The sequence below is a fragment of the Lissotriton vulgaris genome, chromosome 10 (genome assembly GCF_964263255.1).
Source record: "Lissotriton vulgaris chromosome 10, aLisVul1.2, whole genome shotgun sequence".
NCBI lineage: Eukaryota > Metazoa > Chordata > Amphibia > Caudata > Salamandridae > Lissotriton > Lissotriton vulgaris.
The window spans coordinates 1,047,668,988-1,047,691,546 of record NC_141698.1 but is presented as its reverse complement, the minus strand read 5'-3'; the positions used below and the strand labels follow the sequence as shown (position 1 = coordinate 1,047,691,546).

At 41.7% G+C, this 22,559-nt stretch overlaps 1 protein-coding gene across 1 annotated transcript in view; it reads left to right on the top strand.

Annotated features, from left to right (window-relative positions):
* Positions 1 to 21,625, top strand: part of CMTM6 (CKLF like MARVEL transmembrane domain containing 6) — an 84,911-nt gene extending 63,286 nt beyond the window's left edge. Inside the window, exons 3-5 of the mRNA XM_086942103.1 lie at positions 4,872 to 4,970; positions 12,842 to 14,296; positions 14,869 to 21,625. Of these exons, the coding sequence (XP_086798229.1) occupies positions 4,872 to 4,970; positions 12,842 to 13,009 (267 nt within the window). The 3' untranslated portion in view covers positions 13,010 to 14,296; positions 14,869 to 21,625. The remainder of the gene's footprint in view (positions 1 to 4,871; positions 4,971 to 12,841; positions 14,297 to 14,868) is intronic.
* The last annotated feature ends 934 nt before the right edge of the window (positions 21,626 to 22,559 follow it).

Here is a 22,559-nt window from a genome sequence, read left to right as displayed (position 1 = left end):
CGCAAGTCATGAAATCTTCTGTACAACTCAAATGAAACTGTAAATGTCCACCCCTCCCTAATTCACCCCGTTTACACAGTATTCAAACTTACTTCTATCTTCAGAGGCTATAACCCACTTAAAAACGTTGTTGCCTAAATGTTTGAAGTTACTATGGTCATATTTAAATATTCTTGCATGTATGGAAAATTCATAAACAAAGAGTGAAAAAGTTTTGCCTTAGCCCGAAGTTAGAAACATTGTTTTAGTGCCTTTTGCCCCTATCCAGCCAGGCTAGAGCCCTATAAGTCTTTTCCCTTTGCCCATGCCATTGTGTCCTAGTAACGTGATCCAAGAATTGATCTTTTGCACCTTCTGTTATTCAGAATCTGCCAGCCCTTGTTGGATCCCATCTTTAACTCTGGTGTCATTTGTGTTTTATTATTGTCCCACCAGTTTTTAACCCGTTGGCTGCTTCCACTTTTTGGCCGACAGCAGCACCAGCGAGGTAGTGCTGCCGTCGTCCAATGGCCGACGGCAGCAGCCAACGGGTTAAAGGGACCATCCAGTGTAAAGAAAATAACTATCACTTTTAAATCTCCAGAAACGAATAGCAGACACAATACGTGAAATCTTAAGCATGAAACTATTGGCAGGTGGTCTGAGTGTGTAGTAATCTGTCCTCATGCCTCCTGCGCGATGTCTCAATGTGATGTCACGGCTTGCGCTGCCCCCCGTGCTCTTGTCTAGGAAAAATTGCAACTAGTGTGGCCCACTATGTTGCCAATTGTAATATCAACCAGTAATCAACATGAGTGCAGTCACCATGAATGGAAGAGTAGTTCTGTGAATTCCTACCATGTCAGCATCTTCATACATTAAACTATCCAGCCACATCTGTGTACTGGAAAATTGTGCACACTGATAGGAAGAGACGTCTATTCATCTGCAAAGATATGAAAAAGATCTCTTCAATTTTATGTCGCGAGTAGTGATAAAATCGCCATTCTGATAAATATAGTACATGTATTATGTTACAGGAATTGTATGTGAGTCCTGTAACATATGACGTTTATTCTGCATGTTGCCATAGAAGCTTTTTGAATAATAATCGTTGACCGTTTGTGACATTCCGAATTTTCCCTCCCAATTTCAAATATTCAGCTGTTGTATATCACAACCGGAATTTAAGGCCCAAGAAACAAACTGCTAGTAGTATCCTTACCCAGTCAGACAATCTCTAGGTCAGAGGATGAAGAAGAGAAGTTTCTGGGAGCGTAAAAATGGTGTCCTCAACCCCCTGTAGACACTACAATACTCGCCTACTTTTCATATTGTTACTCAGGACTCCGTAGCTTCCGGCTGATGAACTTAACCTGCGTATTAATTGTGCTGTTAATCCTAAAAGTGCAAGACTGTAGTTAGTGTAGGCACTGCAGGTTTATCTGTATGACTCCTGCTACATGTATAGGTTCCTGGAGGCCATCTTGCCTCTCCATTTCCACCATCACTGAAAGGGGCGCGCCGCCCCTAGTATAATAACCGGGTTGCCCAACATTGGTCCTGTAGTGCCAAAGTTACTACAGATTTTCAGGATAATCACTGAATTTGATCGCTTTCAGATCAATTGTATCTAAATGTATCTTTTGCGGATAGCCTAAAGATCAGACCTGGTGCAGTGAAGGAAACACTGGTTCTTCAGCGAATTACCAGAAGAGGTTTATGACACTATAAACACACTTTATATATGTGTATGGAGCCCAAGATACATGACCAGTTCCCAACTGCTCCTCACTCTCCCTTCTAGAATGCACACGTCATCAGTGTGCCACCAGCCTACATTCCCATAGGTACAACTATACCACACGTCTCCCCTCTTTTTTAACTATATTCATCACAGTAGAAGAAACATACCAAACACTGGAACAGCCATCCTCGATCAAGCACGAACAGATGGCAATAACAAGGATAAATACAACCTCATTCACACAAATAACAAACCTAACATCCAATACTAACAAACCTATATCCCCCTTCAAAGTAAAAACACAAAGCATGAAGAACTAACAACAGCAAATGATTAATCCAAAAGTTTCTTAGGTATCTTCTTCAAACAAGCTTCTCTCAATACTACATCACAAAGTTGTGATACATTACTATCAAGGAATTGTGAATCCTATACACTCTCACCTACCATCAGCCTAAAACATGGCTGACCTGTCATTGGCCTGTGTAAACACATTAGAAATAAAATGTTTGTCAGGAACAGAAATCGGCTGGTCAGTGTAGAGAGCTGTGAGCCTAAGTGGATTGTAATTTCCTAACCCGAATTACGTTTGCTAGTTCTTTATTGGATAAGTTAAAATCTTATACGTTTGCCAGTTGTTTGTCACAGAACTTAAAATCTAGCACTTGAAAGTATCTATTTAAACAAGCATTTGCAATGCAATAGGTCTCGCATTTATGAGAGCTATTAGCATTGTGAATGACAAAAGCGTAAACTCTCACAAATGGAAGACCTATGGTATTGCAAATTTTCTTTTGTTGTTAAAGCCCTCATGCCGCACTTTCACATGAATGAAGGTTGCGCCCCTTTCTTTAAAAAAACTGTGTTTAAGAAAAGGTCCCAGGCCCAAAGTGTGCCACGCCCGAAGGCGCAGCACCCCATTTCTGAGGTACTATTAGGAAGGAGTCGCCATTTTGTTTCCCCCTGCAGGTACTCTCGTGTCTGGTCTAGTGTGGACTCCCCTGGAGAGGAGCCCACTCCATTAAAATCCAATCAAACTGTGAAGCGAAGACGCACAAGTAAATAATGAAGTAATTCAAAGCTCGGCAGAAGATTCCAGGCACTTCAGAACGCATAAATCTCCGCAATGGATTGCTAATATTTTATTTAAAATATATTCCCGCCCACTGAAAAAATAAATAGCGGCTGGATATGATGTATTGAATGCACTGGAAAAATGCTAATGTGTAATGGTGACTGTCAGGGGGGACATACATCATAAGGGATGAAGTTGTTGGAGAATCCGTATCTAATTACCAGTAATCAATGAGGGGGCTGATGTTACGGCAGGTTGTGAATTTGTTATGGAAATAAGGCTATCCAATAGGATACTGAATTAAACAAACTGCTCGTGGCGCCGGAAGCTCGGCACAAGGTGGGCAGCAGAAGCGCGTGCGGGGCGGAGGCGCATATGGTGGCTGTCTGTAGACCCAGAAAGACATAACGGCTTCTAGAGTGGATGCCGAGCACCGGCTCCTCTGCCCTTCTTATCCCGCTAGGAAGGAGTTGTTCCTTTTGTGTGTGTCTCGCTCTTACTTTCGTAGTAAGACACGCTGCATTTGCAGTAAGAGACTCTCCTTTTGCATCAGTGAGTCTGACATTTCTGAGAACAGGGATAGGGTACCTCTTGACTCAAAAATACAAGTGAAGGCATTTTGAAGGAGGTGATCACATTAAGGTGAATGCAAAGCGAGCACTTTTTGGAGAGAGGTACACGTTTAAAAAGTGCCTCCTGTGAAGTATGTGGATGCATTATGTTATGGGATGAATAAAAGAGAACCCAGTGCGGGTTTTTGCTTTGTATTCTAGGATTTGTCGTCCTGACTTTCTATTGGGATAATCAGGACTACAAGTCCCACAATGCAAAGTGAAGCCTGGGCTGCTTACTCACGAGACTGTAAAACTTGATGCTCTCGCTGCCACATCCCTGCTCGATCTCTGCGGTCTGTGCAGCTCCAGCCCGGTGCATCTGCAGGGGTTGTGAAATGCTGCGCTGGCACTTTAAGTAGCACAGTTCACTTCTTGATTTAACAGTGAAAGCAGAAAAGGTCAGCAAGCCGGGTGCTAGTCAACCTGCTTGCAGGCAGTCATCGCCAATCACGACCTTCATCTTGGGTAACCGACCAAACACAGGAGGCCTTCACAGCAGGCTAGGTTGCACAAAAGTGTTGCAGCAGAAGCGCCTGTCATTCATGGTCGGGATTGGAGAGTGTGTGGCAGTGCCAGCACAAGGAGGATAGTAGGGACTGTTTCCCATTTATGCCATATTTACTTTGTTTGTGAAACTTTAAGATTTCAATGTAATGTTTTTGTAGAGAGGGGTAAGTGCTCTGACTTGCGGGGTGCGGTTGATAGATTTTCCATAGTAAAACGGGGAAAGACTCTAAGGAATCAAAAGACTCTAGTTCTAATCTTGGCTTCCTCATTAGACAAAGTTCTGTGATCCTGGTCAAATCACCTTTATTTTCTTGTACATCCGCCCCCTTTACTACCAAAATTACTAGCGCCCAGAATTTCTGGGGAGAGATATGTGCAGAAAGCTGAAATCATCCCGTGTCAGGTGTAAAATGCGGTCAGTCTTGTCTCATAATAAAAAAAAACAAGTGAAAGCGATCGCTATTATAAACAAGCCCGCGAATAGTGCGAGTGGTGCGCGCGCCCCACTGTGACACACGACACGGCCTATTGGTGTCTATTACGCGCACCAAGCGCGTAATAGACACCAATAGGCCATGAGCGGAGCAATGCGCCCGCCTGTGGCCTATTGCGTGCAGTCTTTCATTAAAAGACGCACGCAAAGGCCAATAGCTGCCCACAGAAGGAAAAGCACACGCACGAGCGTGTGTGATTCCTAGGGCAGCTTACAAACCCCGTTTTTCAATTACAAAATGCGCTTGCGCTGCGAAGCACTGCTACGCAGTGCAACGCAGGGTGCGAGCCCTAAAAACTGAGCTCCTACATTGAAAGACTTTGAAGAGTTTGGCTCGTGCCCCACTTTGATTGTACCTCTAGAGCATTCAGAATTGTTGTGAGTTTGCTCTGTTGCTTGCTATATATATTTGTAGTTGAATGTGTGTTCCTTCGATTTTCTCTGTTTCCCTACCAGGACTCCTTTTTCACTCTGATTGTTGGCGGTTTCTTCCTACTGGCTTCTATTGTATTTGCTGCTGACAACTACCGCACAACGCTTGAAAACGTCTCTATTGTAAGTATTGAACAGTGTTCGCAATCCATGGCACCATTTATAAACACCAACCACAAATGTTTCCTTTGGAATCCTGAAGTATTGGCTTCTTACAGCATGGTTGTGAGATAACCGCTCCCTCAGTCCAAGAGCTGGCGTTAAGGCGCGCAGGCAGTGCATTAAAGGATTTAGAGCAAACACTTACACACATGTAGCGGGAAGTCCCCTTGTGAATAATTTGGACAGCTGGATGGTGAGAGCTGCCTGGTGGATGAATGAGTGAGTGAATGGATGAAACCAGCTAAATAGTGGTAACTGTAGAACAAATCAGTGTTTTTACTTTGATTACACACCTCTTATAAACGATGTGAGCAACCAGCCACCAAAGCTTGTATTCACCACCTCATCAGCCGCCCTCTCATTTCTCTCCATGAACTTTAACTAACTCTACATTGTCCTTCGCCCACACCCGCACATCTCCAAATCAGTACTTCTGTTGGTCCAGAGGAACACAGCTAGACTCCACTTAAGACCAGCGACCAGACAACACATTCCTCAAACATCTGTCAGCTCCCAGTATGACTAGCTTTCAGGGCCTCAACAAGCCCCTGTCCCACATCACTGGGTGTCATCTGGATTAAACCCTTAGATCCCCCATCTCCTTTCATGCTCCTTTCATCCAAAGATTCCTGAAGCAACATCTTGACAAGAGAAGGAAGATGTTCTGTATCAGTCCAAATCTGATGGGATTCATGCCGTACTGTCATGATGCTATTCTTTCATCTTCAACAGGAACAACTATGGTAATGACACCCAGATCATCTGGAGTGCAGTGCACTTGTGCCTTGCCACTTTGCAGTACTCCTTTGGATGCCATGCAGTCTCCTTGAGCTCTGTTTCAAAAGAGAAGTGCTCAATTGTGGAAGCTGGTTCTGGCACCAACCCGACTGTCATCTGGCCCAGCAAATTCAGCATATCCACCCATTCCTGCCATCAACGTAAAGATCTTTGGGTAAATCATAGACTCCACCCTTTCCCTTGTACCCCCACCCTTTCCCTTGTACCCACGATAAATGCAGTGACCATATCCTCCTTCACCTTAGGGGCTTTTTGCCAAATTCTACTTAACCTGCGATTTCCCCTGCGCGTACAGGCCTCCATTGCTTCAGTCGTCTTCTGCTTCGACTACATCAGTGGGTCGTGATCATTGGAACCCAACATTTCTAGTTCTTAACTGGCTTCCCGCTGCAATATAAGCCTCCTACAATACAGTCTGCTTTGCTCATAGACCTTTCCATAGTGTGGGACTCGCCTTCCTGCAACATAAACTTTGAACCTACCACACAGTAAGGAACTTTACGTAGTTTGACTGGCCCGTCTTCCGAATTTAATTTTTTAAGGTTCAGAAACACCTGCATTGATGGGGCCCCATTGTAGTGTAGGCAGCAAAGATAAGCAACATTCTCCCAACAAGAATAAAAAACCTTCCTAAGCACCAGGATTCCTTTTTAGCTGAAAAGACCTGGCTATTTCTAAGCACTTGCGCCTGCCACCCAAGCAAGATCACTTCTCAACAAGTGCATGTCCTATACGCTTTTCCAAATTCACCCTACCGTGAAGGCTTACTGAGCATGGTTTGTATGATCAAGTACAGCACTATATGGTTTACACTCTCCTGCATCAATATTACATATTAGCTGTGCACCAAGACTGCAGAGGCACAGTTACAGTGCCCCTCCAGCCCTTGCGCTACTCGACTCATCAAAATAGTGGTTAGGGTCTGCACCAGTGGTCTGAAGTGCTATGCAAATTTCAAAGTGAAGTGCACGCCAAGATGTTGAGTAAGGGTTGGTGTATGGCTGCAATTAAGGAGACATAGGGCCTGATTTACATTTAGGCAGGATACTTCATCTCAAAGATAACTTATATTCTAACATCGTATTACAAGTCCATTATGTCAAACGGCACTTGTAATACAGCCAACGGGATACCCGTCACGTTTGTGATGGAGTATCCCGTCCACCGAAATATAAATTAGACCCATAGTTCGCTCAAGTAAGTCTGGAGTGTGCACTGGGGTATAGAGCTCAGTTCCTGCTCTATTCTACCTCTATGACTGAAATTATGAAGTCACACCCTCCCTGCTACTCTGCTGGCTGGCAGTAGACGTATCGGAGTGGGCAATCAGGGTTCCTTCTGGTCTCCGACAATACAGGCATTGATCGCACTAGTGTAGACAACCTGAACAGATGTCTCCGTTTACTTAAGGGATGGGAGATTCACTCGGTTTTGGGACCAGTCAAGTCTTTGCCAGCTTCCTGAAACCCAGTTGCTGCTAGTTTCTCTTTTGTTCCAAACTCCATTGTGCACCCAATCAATCCAGGCAACTTAACCCAAGAATCTAGGCCAAAAAGTCTGGATCCTTGAGCAACGCCCTCATGTCAGTGGCATTGATATATGCCTTGATGCAAAATATTCCGCAGAAGATATGGGGCCCCCAAGGGTGCTGTCTCACACTGGTGACTACAACTTGGGACCACTAGGTTTGGTTCTCAGGTCAACACCATCTACTGTTGACAAGTGCTTAATTTGTGCTGGTGTTTGCCAGTGCTAGCACCAGAATTTATTATGACAGTCAACGACATGGTGGTGCTTTCTATCTAACTTTGAGTAGAGCTCACTGTTGATGTTCATTATACTTGGAAAGCAATAATAATCTAGCGACTCCAGGTGATCCGCACAGCTTGAGTATTCTAAAATGTCACACTTGTATTTTGAGATGGTTCATATTTGTCAGGGTTGGCATGGACAGTGGGTGGTGCTAAGCATCAGGTCCTCCAGAGAATTAATGCGGTTCTAAACATTCATATTTATATAAAGCAGGGACTGCTTAAAGGGACCTGCTTCTCTTACTGGAGGGGGTCTCCTGCCGATGGAGAGAGGGAAGATTCTGCACCCCTCCTTTCCATCATCGCCCTAAGCACCTGGTTCCGGAGGAGTTGGCATTCGCCCACCTAGACAGTGGGTACAGAACCTGAGCAGATCTGTTACCTGCTAGTGTCCAGATTCTACTACTACCAAACTCGTGGGCTTAGTCTCATCTAATCCCTTCTCGTCAAAAAGTACATAAACATTTGAAGGCATTTTCAATTTCCCAAAATCCCATTTCAAAAAAATATGAGCAATAAAATATTGCACCTCTTGCAAAACTAATACACCTTCAAGTACCAGAACTATGAGCAATACTCATGGTACAGCTACTATTATTAATACTTATGGTACCATTTCCTTTACTTTTAATATTGCAACTAATAATAAGGAGTAAGTCCGCAATCGTTCTAAGTTCTGCAGTAAATGTATACTTGCAGCGTTTTATACTCACGGCCATTTTAAGAATGTATTTCCCATTGTACCATGTTTCAACTCATAAGAAAAATGATGGCATCTGTGAAAAAAATAATGCTTTTTCAAATGCACAAATCAGTCTAGCATTTTCACTGCTTAAAAAAAGGGAAATAGCTTAACTTATAATTGGCCAGGACCTATCAATGAATGAAACACAATGAACATGAAACTCAGTGAGTTTGTATTCTATGAAAAGACACAAAACCATTTGGGAAGCCTGCCTGCTGCCTGAAAGTCCTTCCCCGGACGGGTACCTACTGAAACTCTCTTTCCATTCAGTGGGGCCAAAGTAGATACCCGCTTGGGCAAAGCCATGCTCCAAGCCCCCAGTCGACTGGCAGGCAGGTCTTCAGCACCACTGACCGGCTCGGCGATCATGACTTCTTAACCCAACACCCTATGCCAGAGAGTCTGGTGGACCAGGCGTTCACCGGCAGAGTCATCCCTACCGCTCCTCTTGACTGCGAGTCTATATGCATGGAGACCTTTGGCAAATGCATGTTCTCGTCTGCTAGTCTTGCTTCATACTCCATCAATGCCAGCTGCCTATTGGGCCGCTACAGTCATGCAGTATCGAATATGTTTGGTCAAATACTGCCAGCGTCTTTAAAGGACCTATGAGCATCTTTAACCCAAACAATGCAAGTCAGCCAAGAGGCAGCAAGATGTGTTATTAGCTGTATTTTCTACACAACTGACTGCGTGGGCCAGACTGTGGGTGCGAGTGTGGTGCTTGTGTGCCATGCCTGGATGAGGTCTACGGTCTTCCCTGAGATTTCCAGGCATGTTTAATGGGCATGCCATTTGCAGGCTCTCACCTCTTTGGTGAGTAAGCAGTCTCAATCCTGAATTGCTTTAAGGAGAGCTATGCCATGGTGTGTTGGGGCTGTCTGCTGCTACTTGCTTGTGCTGAAGAAGGATGGAAGCCTTCTTCCTATTTTAGATCTCAACCCTTTCAGCACCATCCTGTTCACAGTGAGCCATCAGCATTTTCAGTTTGTGGTGCTTCCTTTGGCCTTTCCAGTCTCTCTCAGTTGTTCACAAAAGTGATGGTCGTGGTTGCGGCATAACTTCGAGTGTTGGGTGTACAACTATTGCCATACCTTGAGAACTCCCCCACCTCACCCCCTAATCTCACTGAGGATTTGGCATTGAGGCTGCTGGGATCATTGGTCTCTCTCTCTGGTCAACCATCACACCTGGGCTCTGCAATGCCCGTGGCCACCGCACCAGGGGGACCTTTCAGATTCCGTTCAGTTTTCACAGGAGATAGCAAAAAGATCTGAAGCGGTAACAGTTTCACCACAATTAGGCCAGTGGCAGATTCCTCTGGATGCTTTACTAGTGGACTGGAGAGGCTATCTGGGAGAGGGGGAGATCAGAGGACTCTGATCTGTGACGAAACCCGCCACCTCATCAGTTTGTTGGAGTTGCAGGTGATCCACTTCGAGTTGAAGGCCTTCCTTTGATCCATCAAGACTGGTAGAGGTTCTTGCAGACAACACTACCACCATATGGTACTACAACAAGCAAGGGTGGAGTGGGGTATTGGGTCATGTGCCAAGAGCCTCTGCGACTTTGAAAGTGGTTGACTGGCCGTGGCTTTTCTCTGGTCCTGAACCATCTGGTGGCGAACCCACTCGGGTACCGATGCCTAATGCATCACGAATGACAGTTACACCCAGAGATGGTGACCCTGACTCAATCTTTTTGCTCATGTCAGCTTTTTTTGCACGTCAGAGTTCCCAAGAAGGCTCTCTCTCGAAGGCACAGTCTGCATAGAGTGGAGGTCTGGATTCTGGTAGGACATTCTTCCTCTACCGCAATTGGCTCGAGTTTGGAATAATATCAAGACTGACCGAGTACAAGTTAACCTAGGGCACCCCATTAGTCCAAGAGGGTATGGTATCCAGAACTTCTCAACATGAGCCTATGCCGCTTTGGGAGGATCTACTGTCAAAACAACAGGTTAGGGTCCTGCAACTTGCGAATTCTGCACCAACGTGCTTGGGGATTTAGTGGCAACAGCTAGTCTCCTTTGATCTTCTTCCTGAAGTTGTTGATATTCTTTCAGCCAGGCACCTATCAATGAAAACAGTGTATGCCTGGAGCTGGGACAAGTTTGTGGCTTTGTGTGGCCCCTTTCACCTTTCACCTTTCTACAAGGAAAGCTCTTTGAAGTGTTGCATGTTTTGGCTTTGGCTCAGCAAGGATTTGCCTTGGGCACAGTTAAAGGCTATTGTCAGCTTTTTTGGCTTTTTGAGAGGTTGCTAGATCCGCCTTCTTTGTTTAAATCACCCTCTATGATGTAATTTCATAAAGCTCTACAACTTAGTTTCTGATGGAGCAATTTATGATGCCACAAGCCATGCTATCATGCACTGCCTTTACCAATGTGCATTGGGGCGAACTGAGTGCTGGGATGTGAGGCAGTGTGCTCCCACCCTCCTTTTGCATAACATTATATTCCTTCTAGAAAAATTGGGGTTGATAACCCAAGCTGAATTTCTGCCAAAGGTTGGAACACCTTTCCACGTCATGTAGGCTAATACCCTTCTGACTTCTTTTGCCCCGCCTACTGCCTAAAATCAGGTGGGTGGTCGGTCAGCTCTTTGTTGGCTTCTTGGGAGCAAAGGAGTGCAGAAAAAAACATCTCTAGACGAATAGGACTAGCTATGTATGAAGCGACCACCTGAAGGATTAAGGGTTCATTCCACTTGAGCCAAGGCCGCTGCAACTGCTGCTCTAGCACACGGAGTGCCTGTCCTGGACGTCTTGTTAGGCTGCGATATGGGCTTCAGTGCTCACATTCACAAAGCACTATTGCCTTGACTGTCCGGTTCATCAAATGGGCATTTTGATTATCTGCACCTTTTGAATACACCCCGGTGTCAGACTGGATCTGCAAACTTTTCAGCAGTACTTCTGTATGTTGGTAGGTGGCTCCATGCGGCTCTCCACTGACACCATTCTGCTCTGGCAATTATGTGTGGAGCCTATATGGGCACTACTGCGAACTGACATCAGTTTGTTTCTTTCTATGCCACAAGATGCTAATCTGAAGCTTCTTTATCGCCTCTCACACTTAACTCGATATTTCCCAGAATTGTATTCAGTGTGCAAGGGAAGTCATCTCCTAAATCTACAAGTTTTAAGCCCTTTAGGACTGTCACAGACATATGTCTGTGATGGATCCCCATTAGGTATGCCTGTGATGCGAGGGGTCGAGCCACAACTTCACGGCCATCCGAAAAGGCAAAACTTTGCAAAGTCAAATACAAGAAGACACCACCCCAACAGTTTCAAGTCATGGTCTATATCGAAGGTTCGATCTTGGTCCTGTTCCCCTTCCCAGCTGACCTGCTCCAGAAGCCGGTCTTCGTCATGCTCTAAGTTCTCCGGTAAGCATAAGAAACAGAAGAAATTGCAGCAGGATTCCGCTCCCTCGTGCCAGTTGCATTCGCCTGAGCAATCTCGAGGGTGGCGCCACCGTGCTCGATCTTCCTCCCGAAGTTGGACGACTTCAGAGCCGATACCGCAGCTGGTTCCGGCACAACTCAAGTTTCCAGGGTCTTCAGCTATGCCATGTCTGATTGAAAAGTTCAGCGTAGCCATGCTCTGGCTCTTGACCCTGCTTCAAAACGAAGTAACAGTCCATCCTAAATTGCCAGGCAAAGCTTCTTCCTGAAATAGAACACAAACAACCCAAGACCGGTTTCACCCTTATGAGGACTCATCGGTCGGGTATAGTTTGGTTCCAGTGGCACATTCTGTACAGGATCTGGGTCTGGGCATACCCATCCCTCTTAGAGTGTCCTTCTTAGAATACACTGAAGTAACAATGGACTGGGATGTGGGCCCCAAGCCATTACTATTGGGGGAGATTAATTCAGGCATTCCATCCATCACTTTTTTTGTATACTTCAGCTGTACAAAAGTATGGCTTGGACTTGAAGGCTCAATTGCGTAAAGGCTCAGCTGTGTAAAGAACATTGGAGTGTAGTGGTGCTCATAAAAAAGAGCTCTAATGGCCCTTTTAGGACTGACTTTATTGATTCTAGATGATTGGGTGATGCACCACAGGGGCTAGTATTCACCAATGGTTTCCTCTTTAATTTTCTTTTGATAGTGCTCAGCTTGTTCAGAGGGTTGAACTGTATGGGTTCTTTTGCAGTGTTACTTGCTGGTGTTAAAAAATAGTATTGTTATCACGATATTCCAATCTCCATCATAGCTGCCATCAAGTTAATATTTTGCTCTAGGGTGCAAACAATGGATGCTGTTGCTTTTGATATCATTGCTCTCATTTATTTGAAGCCTACTAGTCTTAATAAATGTGAGAAATGCATGATCGCTCTATCTGTACCGCAGGGGATACTGGTAATCGATTGTCAGCAAAATGTTTCTAACCCGCAAAGCTCTTGACCTTCTACACCAAAAATAAGTATTATGCATGTTTACAAATGTCTTCTTTCTGTTTCTTGTAGGCATTTGGTTTCTTGGCAAGTTTCGTGTTTCTGATTGATTTTGTTTTCCTCTGGAGGAAAGAGAATGTCCTACTGTGGAGGACGAATACTGGCAATCCAGAAAACAGGAAACCTCAAAATGAAGCTGGACCAGAGGATCAACCACTTCGGGGCAATCAGCCGGCCTAAAGCTTAATGAATATATGTTTATTTAAACATGCCGCCTTTTGACCAGTAGTCTCGCAAGATCTGAGATTACAGAAATTGAAGTATAAATGTAACAGGTTGTGGCGATTGGAGGAAACAGAGGGAAGTAGAACCAGTGGGGGAAAATCATGTAAAATATGATGTCACTTTCCTGGGGTAAAATTGATGATGAAAAAATCAAACTCGCAAGTGACAGGCGGATTCAAAATCAAATGTTTGAAATCGTATGGGTGTAGTGCCTCTAAAATAAAAGCAAAGTAAAATATTTCTGTCAAGATATAAGAAACAATGTTCACGTCACAGTCTAACTTGCTCATACCCACATCATGAATGCGAAGAAATTTCTAAAACAATTGTTGTTTCGGACCTTTAGTGTTGAAAATACATATATTCTGAAATATGTATTTTTTTAAAGACATTTTTATTGTTTATAGCCAAGTTACTGCAATAGAAAAAAAGGTAACCCATAACTACTGGCCTGCCCCAACCTTTGACATATTAGTCTGTCAAGTCCCACAGAAGTAGAAAAGGAAAACTTAATCATCCCATCCCACAACTCTCCTTTCAGGGTACTGTTGAAGTATCATGGTCCGTAGCTGCATGTGCCAATTCCTCATCTTCAGTGGAGACCTCCTGTGATCTTCCTTCCCAGCCCAGAAACGTATTCAGCAGATCATCCCAATGTTGCAGATCTTCTTCCACCTTATCATCATGTCTGCATTTAAGGAGGTGTTCTTCCTACGCAGTCGCCCATTTGCTCACATCTCTTACCCATCCATTTACACTAGGCCCAGTTTTCCCCATCCATGTAATGAAATATGGATTTTAAATGTGAAATTTTAAATTCATTACACAAATACTGTGTCTTAATTGTGATGTTTGTTTTGGTCACTAATGAAGTGCTAATAATTTTTTTCTGAGAGAAGTAAGACCTATTGTAAATTTAGACGAATCAGAATTTTAAGGTGTTAATTTATGAATAATGTCATAGTAAAAGTAAGCCTGTGATATATTTTTAAACCTTGCATAACTTCATATACATGTATGACCATTTTTTTCAAATGTATTTTTACTTTCACCGTCTCTTGTGCCCTCATATTGGTGTGAAAAATTATCTGGTTTTAAGGGAGTTAATACAAAGTTAGCTCTTACAAATATAGTTCACTTTGAACTGGCTTTCAGAGACTTGAGTTTGGCAGGGCTTCTTACTGCAAATCACCAGTGAGCAAATGAGTTAACCTAATTGACAGCTAAGGATAACTGGAAATAGTTTGGACGGGTAGACTATTGTAATAGTCTACTCATTTCTGCCAACCAGGAACAACTGCGCAGACTGCAGGTGGTGCAGAACACCGCGGCAAGACTTATCCTGAATGCCCCTCCCCGTACCCCCTCCCGTCCTCTCCTTTCCCACCTTCACTGGCTTCCAGTGCAACAGCGGGTAAATTTAAAACTCTGCTGCATCATGCATAAATGCATCTATGGGTCTGGTCCCAAATACCTGAAAGATATTTTCTTTCCCTACTCTCCCGGACGCACTCTACGCTCCAGCAACACTATGCTGCTATATGTACCTAAAGTAACCAGAACGAGACAGGGTGGCCGCGCCCCCTCCCTTAAAGGTCCCTTGCTGTGGAATTCCCTCCCCCCCAGCTAAGACAAACTTCCAACCTCTTCAACTTTAGGAAGATACTAAAAACTTACTTATTCACACAAGATTAATTCAGCTTCCCTCTGTCTCTCCCAATTTATAGTTTGTCCAAATCACACAGTAGCCACGCGCGGAGATACCCCTTCGGGGCTGATTCATGCGCGATATAAGACTATAAATAAATAAATAGTTGGACATTGAAGTTCAGGGAAAGTGGTGTTAACGCCGAGAAAGCCTACTTGGTATTGATTAGATAATCTAGCACAAACACTTGTGCTGATTTTGAACTCAGCACAAATGATGTGGCTTACAAAACAATCTTGACTACTTTGAAGAAAGATAGACAAGAAATTGGTAACTATTGTCAAAATCCGCAATGGCACACACATATGAATTTCAGTATGTTGCGCTTAAAAGCTAAAATAATGTTTTTCAAGATTACGTACTACTCAACCTAGAGAAATAGGGTCTATTTCATTATGTAGCCGTTAATATAATAGATTTCGAAATTTGTGCAATTGAATTTTATCAAGTCAAGTAAAATATTTATATAATTATATAATACACTTAGTGGTTTCTTTGTTGATGGCAATGTTCTTTAAGAAGTCTAACTTGTCAAGTGGAATATCCTAAAAGTTGAATCCTTCTATAATTGGCATATTCCACTGAGGAATGAATATATGTCTTGTTATGTTTGGGCTTTTGTACAGTGACTTTTCATCCCAAAACATCTGTTTCTGCACATAGGATTTAGTCAAGAGGAAACAAAGTCTCTTTACTGATTGAACCCCAGATATTTAAGCCTTCCAAAGTGGAAGATATTACCCTCTAGTCAAGCTTCTCCAACGAGGAGCTTGTGATTTTCTGATAGCTATCAACTTATAAGTGGCTCTCCTGTGTGCTGCTAAGCTTATTAAATTGAAAGCTCTTGCCTAGTTATATAAATACTTATGAAAATTGTGTATTTGAGACAAACATTTTCGGAACTCGTAAATTGTTGCTTGTAATAAAATGGTTGAATTTCGAAAATATATTCATAGCTGATATTTGAGTAATAAATCATGTGGTGTTGGTGCTGGGGAGACATTATTACTGATATTATGAACTTCGGTGCCAGGGGCCCTGCAGCTATGGCATTTATGCATTCCATGCAGAGGCATTACACATTGACAAAACATTTTTTTTCTGTTGTCAACCATGGCTGATGCACTGCAATGATTACTGTTGGTAATGGTGGCCACTAATGTAGTCTTGTCTGATGTGGTCACTAAACCAATTTTGGTAGCTCAAGATGATTTTCTTTGCACATAAGTGGCTTTTATTACAGTAAATGTTGGAGACCACTGTTCTTGTTGAATATTTCGGTAAAGAATGCAAGGCTGTATCTGCTTTCACATGAAATGCATAGTCTGGCAAGATAAAGTTAGCATGTGTTTCTTCACCCTGAAGTTCCCCAATGAAGGTGTGACAGCAGACTCAATTGCATTATGTACACTTCTTTAATATAACATAACTCTGATTGAGTTTCCTGTGGAAAGACCTAAGTGATTGAAGAACGCATTGTAGAGTGAACCATATGGTGTCTTATACAGTGTACCACGTTTTTGTCGAGTTAGGGTGCTGCACTTTGCTGGTGCTGCTCTTTTATTTACCGTAGTTTACCATAGTTCAACACTATTTCACATTCACAAAGTGCAGCAAGAAACAAGTGCATGAACCTGGAATAGTTTGGTCTTTTTGCGGAACAATAACAGAGCCATATTGTATGGTTGTTTAAAGGTTCAATTAAGCATCCCAGGATTGTACTGTTTAAATTAATTTATGACGATGCCACTTGCAGAACTGTCACATACTTTTCCATTCTTATTCACAGCCCAAAAAAATGAGTACAAACATAATTATAGTGTGCTTGTGTATTGTACATGATTTACAGTTGTAATTTAGAACAATTATACATTGTGTTCATTAAAGCTCGATTTGTCTACATGAATTGTATACCATATAAATAAATTGAAGCTGAATCCAGAAGTCTTTGACATTGTAAAGTTAAGTTTAGCAGTTTAGCAAGAGGAACAAAAGAATAGTAAATACAATTCCTTTAGCTATAACTCTGCTCCGGTTGTCAATAGGTATTAGGCCACAGAAGCCTTTTGGTCTTAACTATTTTGCTGCTGCACAACCAGAAGTATGTATACATATTAACTAACCTATTCTGCTTTTCTAATATCATGTTAAAGAATTAACAAACTTGTGCTTGCAGTGCCACCTGCCATTATGTAATTAAAGCCAAGGCACTGCATACAATATGTTGTTACATACTATGTATGCATCTGGTTTGTACGTAAATCAGTATGTCTTCAAACATCCCACTAATGAGTCATTACGAGTGCCACGGACCTGCACAGAGTAAATCCGCATCCCATTATTAGCTTTACCAAGGATACTGTTAACTTGTGGGTCCAGAGTTAGCAGATATTCTGAGTGGTCCCACTGAGATATGAAGAATTACTGGGTAAATTGGTGGATCTGGGTCAGATGTACCTGCTAATTGCATATTCTGCTCTGCAGTTTCCATGTTTTTGGCTGTTTTAAACAGCCAAATGATCTTAAGACGCAAAACAGGTCCATGGTGTTTTTTCAGACCTCATAAATTCCAATGGGCCAGTAACAGAGTTACTGGCCCTATCAGAATCATGAGGCTTTAAGATATTTGCCTAACAGGAGTACACTGTTGGAACCTTCTAGTTCTTCATTTAAGAAGTCCAAAGTGCTACTTTAAGTCAAAAGTTTGGTAAAGCTCTGGGCTGGATAAAATTCCATTTGATTTGTTTAAAATCAACTTAGAGAACTGGCTTCTTTTAATTTTATTATTGATAAATGCTACATCCCAGGTAAATCCCATTCAAAAATTTGCCTCTGGGCTGATATTGTCCTAGCTTGCAATAAGAGATTCTAGTGAGATCCACCAAATTGGCACAGTCTAATTAATTTGTTACAGAAGGTCAATTATTAGTGGCTTCTGCCCAGGCTAGAGGAACCGACCGTAGTTAATCATGTTTATTCACACTTTCAGGCTGGGTTTAAAATGCGAGTACCCTTGATCAGATATTCAGATTGCTACTTTTCATAACAATATACTACTGCAAATTTGGAGGCAAACTTTTGGGATATATAAAGACAACATATTTCATGCTACAGTAGACTGCCAGAGGAATTTTTCAAAGGTGTGATCGGGTCTAATAGGAGAAACATTCAAGGAGTTTCTGGTGTCTTTTGGAACTGCCTGGCCAGTGTGCCGAACCTGGCTCTGTTCTGTTTATCCCTTAATGGTGCTGTATATTTCTTATGACAATATGCGACTGCCTCGCTATTGTTGGAGGAAGGAGGAATCACTACTTTACCGTTTGCAGATGATGATGGCTTCGGAATATTGTTAGAGGGGTTTATTGTATATTGGGATTTAAGAAGCTTTTAATCAAGTTACAATAAAGACCAAATGCATGGCTGATGAATAGCCCAGGTCCTTTATGCCAAGATCCATCTTAGTGGCCAATTATTGGAGAAAGGTCCACAATTTTTTTGTGATCATGGCACGTTCATACTAAACTTTTTAATCAAACCATATCACGCATCCTACATATGTGGAAGGCTCATGCATGTTCTGTAGCCCTTTACATTGCTGCGATAAAGGACCTCAACAACTTGGAAAATGTAATGTCAGTTGAGAACCATTTTTTAAGAGCCCGTTTAATATGCCCACAAGTATTTCCACCATCCGCCTCCACTTAAAAATGGGCCTAATAAGCAAAAGGCCCATTTTCTTTATGATTAAACTATGAGTAAAAAAAAGAGTTGCACCCTAATGAGAAGACAATTAAAGATGTGTTGGGACTCCAATTAAAGATGTGTTGGGACTCAAATGGTGTCTATTTTACCACAGTTCTCTCATGACCACTCCATCTTGTCTGAGTTCAGCGTTGAAAATAATTGGATAAGTGACTGAACTCCTGTTTCAATCTTAAAAAAACAATATCTGGGAGTGGGGTTAGATATCGCCATATATGTCTAAAAAAGGGTTCTTTGAAGCATTCTTTAATTGTCTTTCCCTGGTTAGGAGTTTATAGTGTATTTGCTGAGCCTTTCATAGCAAAGATTCTGTAGAACAAACCTCACCTGGATATTCTGCACTTGGCAAATTCCACCTGCAATTGGGGGCCCCACATATGCCTTTTCGGATCAATTAACTTGTTACCTAGCAGAATTTGAGATCCTGGCTCAATGTATTTTTTTGCTCAATGCATACTCAGCAAAGGAGAACGTGGTCACTTACTACTTTTACAAGCCTGACCATCATATTCCCGTTCTGGCCATTCAGATTGTTAGGTGCACTACATTTTCTGCACCAGTTTTGTGTTCTCTAGATATGTGTTTTCAAGGTAGAATATATTCACAAGACAGGTAGAAGATTTGATGACAAAATTGGTTGATTTACCTCTTCTCTGATACCGGATCATGTTTTTTCTTACAACTATTTGTGATTAATATGTAAATTTGTTCATCCGCCCTCAAATTTGTTTATATATGTATCATCTGTTTGTACTCTGATATTTAGTAGGTTTTAATGCAAATTGTTTTCTCTCTAGTTGAATTTTATACACGTTTTATGAGTTATTGACTCAAAATAAACTGTTTTAATCAACTGAGTACAAGACCAATTATTGTTAAAATACCTGTGAGCTGTTAAGGAGTTAAACTGGCAAAGAAAGCAATATTGATCTGTCCTGACAAACGACTGGAAAAACTAACAATTAGCATGCAAATATATTCACATGAAGAAAAAGTCCAATACTGAAAGTGATCTCTATGCCCTTTAATTTTACCATATTGATTAAACAAATATCACATTGAAAAATCTCATATTCTGTGAAGGAGAATTTCATTCACTTCTTCCCTGGATTGCAGAGTTTTTTTTCCAGTCATCCACGTACAGAAAACATTCTGTAAGAGCTAAATGTGCAGCCTGGTTAGGACAGCCATCTAGCACATAGGAGCAGAAACTATGCTGGATCATCCTGGACGCACAATTCTCTATCATACATAGACGTTATGATTCTCTGCAATCTCCACTTTTATATAGATTGACATCTACTCATGCTCCAATGTAGATGCCTAGTGGCCCTTCCCTGAGCATCTGAGAAGCTACCCTATTGTGATTCTGTTGTGGGTACAGCACTTATTTCCGGCCTTTAGAAATTCTTCTCTCTGATGCTTACCAATACTGAAACCTCCTCTCACTCCAACATTCTACACAATATTTCGCATTACACAGCTAATGCTCATAAGCCAACCAGCACATTCACACTCATTTGTTTTTAGTTTTTCTTAAGCAAATGTGTGGCTGCCTAATTCTGACACTGAACTAATAAAGCCATGCCCTGTGTGCATAACAAGGAAGGGTTTTCTATGGCCAATGCAATGTATGCCTTACGGTCCAGGATGTAAGAGGGAAACATGGGCAAGCCTATATATGGTGTGGCTCCATGCTGCCCTTGTTTACTACATGCCTTGTATACAGCATGATTGAGATAATTAGTAATATAATCAATGAGGTCATCTGTGATATAAGGTATTAAGTTCAGTAATGCACAGAAGAGCCTCGAATGCCTCCTTGAACACTCTGTAGAAATTAAGTGTTTTTTTTAAACATTTTTTAATATTATCAATAATGGCCCTTCAGTGAAAGTTTTTTATTTTAGTGATTTTATTGTAACTTTGACTACAAGTTGTGAGCCATGCACTTTGCTGTATAACATGCCTAAAAGATATTGACAAAGCCTATAGATCTTTCATAGGCTCGACCTGTTGACTTTGCTGATGCATGTTACTGCGTGGTTCAGATAAATATGATTCTTTTTGTAATTATGTATCTAATCTTTTTATACTGTATAGCAACTCCTTGAAACAATAATATCACGTCTTCCAGAGAGCACATCAGTAGCACTCCTAGATGCCTTTTCAGGCCGAACATCTACAGCTATAGACCTCTGTTATCTTTCAAATGGCAGAGCAAACCAGCTGTGTTCTGGTTCCTTTTGGCGCTCTCCTATTGTAACACAAATTGTTTGTAGAATTATTTATGTTGTTACACCAGCAAAACCTTAGAGTTCCAAATAGAGATGTTGGGGCATCACACACAAGTCTAGGATAACTAACTGATGCAAACCTGTGCTTTTAGCAGGCAACGCTACCTCCAGGTGAGGGTGTGTTGCTGTCACCCAGTTTGAGTTGCACCTTTGTATAAAATGTGCTGATCGCCCATTTTATTTTCTTGTTTTGTACTACTTGCATATACCTGAATGCCTTGCGTAGTTTTGTTGCTTTGTAAAATTATATATATGGGTTTGGTCATTTGAGGTTGCTTTCGAGATTTTGTGTTTGAAGAATATAGTAGATACACAGGCCTATTATGGAACAGGAGGCCTCTGGTGTTTCTGACTTCAATTTTCACCCTTTTGTGTCTTGATGTTCAACTGCTTTCTATGTGTGAAGACAATAAAACTATGAATGTTGTAAGCCTGCATTCTTTGTCTGTTTCTCTTTTTTTATTCACCTTTGTGTCTATACAACCTCATATGCCATCTCAACCAGGTGCTTCATCTATGTCTGCATATCATGCCTTGCAGATTTTGTGCAGGGTCTTAGTATGGCCTTCCCATAACAGAAACTGCAGCCAGTACTTCTAACCCACCCAGATATGCATCTGTGCAGCACTTTTGTTATGTTTATAAACTGATCTATAGTTATGAGAAAAGAAGAAAAATTGGAATGAGTGCATTGTGTTTTTAGGCCGACAGCTGTATAAAGTTTGATAATGTTTTTTTCTGTGACTTTGAACATTGCTGTAATTGTTCCATATAAAAAATAAATGCTCATTTAGTCACTAATAATTGGGCCTGGTCAGTTCTTTAATGACTGTATCATCACTCTTTATTTTCTTGATATGTCAACTCTGTGTTCATACAATCAATGAGATGCATGTGCTTCCAAATGATTTAGGATAAATGCTGGGCGAGCCTATTACAGACTGTTTTCATCTTGTGTTGTGAAGTGGCTGCTTAATTTAATTTGTCTCTGGTCCAGGAGTAATTCTCAATATCCCTCTTACATCTGGGATGGCATACACAAGCAGCTTACATCCTGCAGGACAACTCCAGTCATTGCTTTACTTTGCTGTGCCCTATACTTAGGGTATGACTCGATGCCCCATAGAAATGTGGTTTTTTTCTCATGGGTATGGTTTATTTTGTGTTAAAACCTAAACTAACTCAAATGTAATCACATTCTAAATATCAACTACATTCACTTTCCGTAAGTATGTTTGCCAGTGCATTTACAGATACAAAATTGTTATTTTTAATACAAATTATATGAAGAAAATTTGCCTTTTCCATGAACGTTCTTTCTTGCATAAATAATTTCTAAAGTATAATTTCTCCATGCTGTATTTTTGGTGCTTGAGTGAATTTGTAGTGCATGTATAATTAGTCTTATGTCATAAGTATATGGTTGTCCTTAAAACAGTGAGCACCTGTAACATTTGTTTTCTATAGTAAGGTTATTACTTGAGTGAAGTGTGACACTAGGAAAGTGTTGTTGCTGGCTTTAATAGAGCTGTTTCATGAACAAATATAAATTAAGTAGTGCTTAGTACATGGCATGTGCACTGGGCACTACAGAGTATCTCATCTTGGATAAGCAGTTAATACAGAAATATGGTGAGGTGAGAGGCACATTGTTAAAAAGTTCTGGAAGAATTAGCATTTTTGCCTAATCAGTTTTACCCATCAATTTCATATTTTTTCAGTTTCAAAAATACATTTT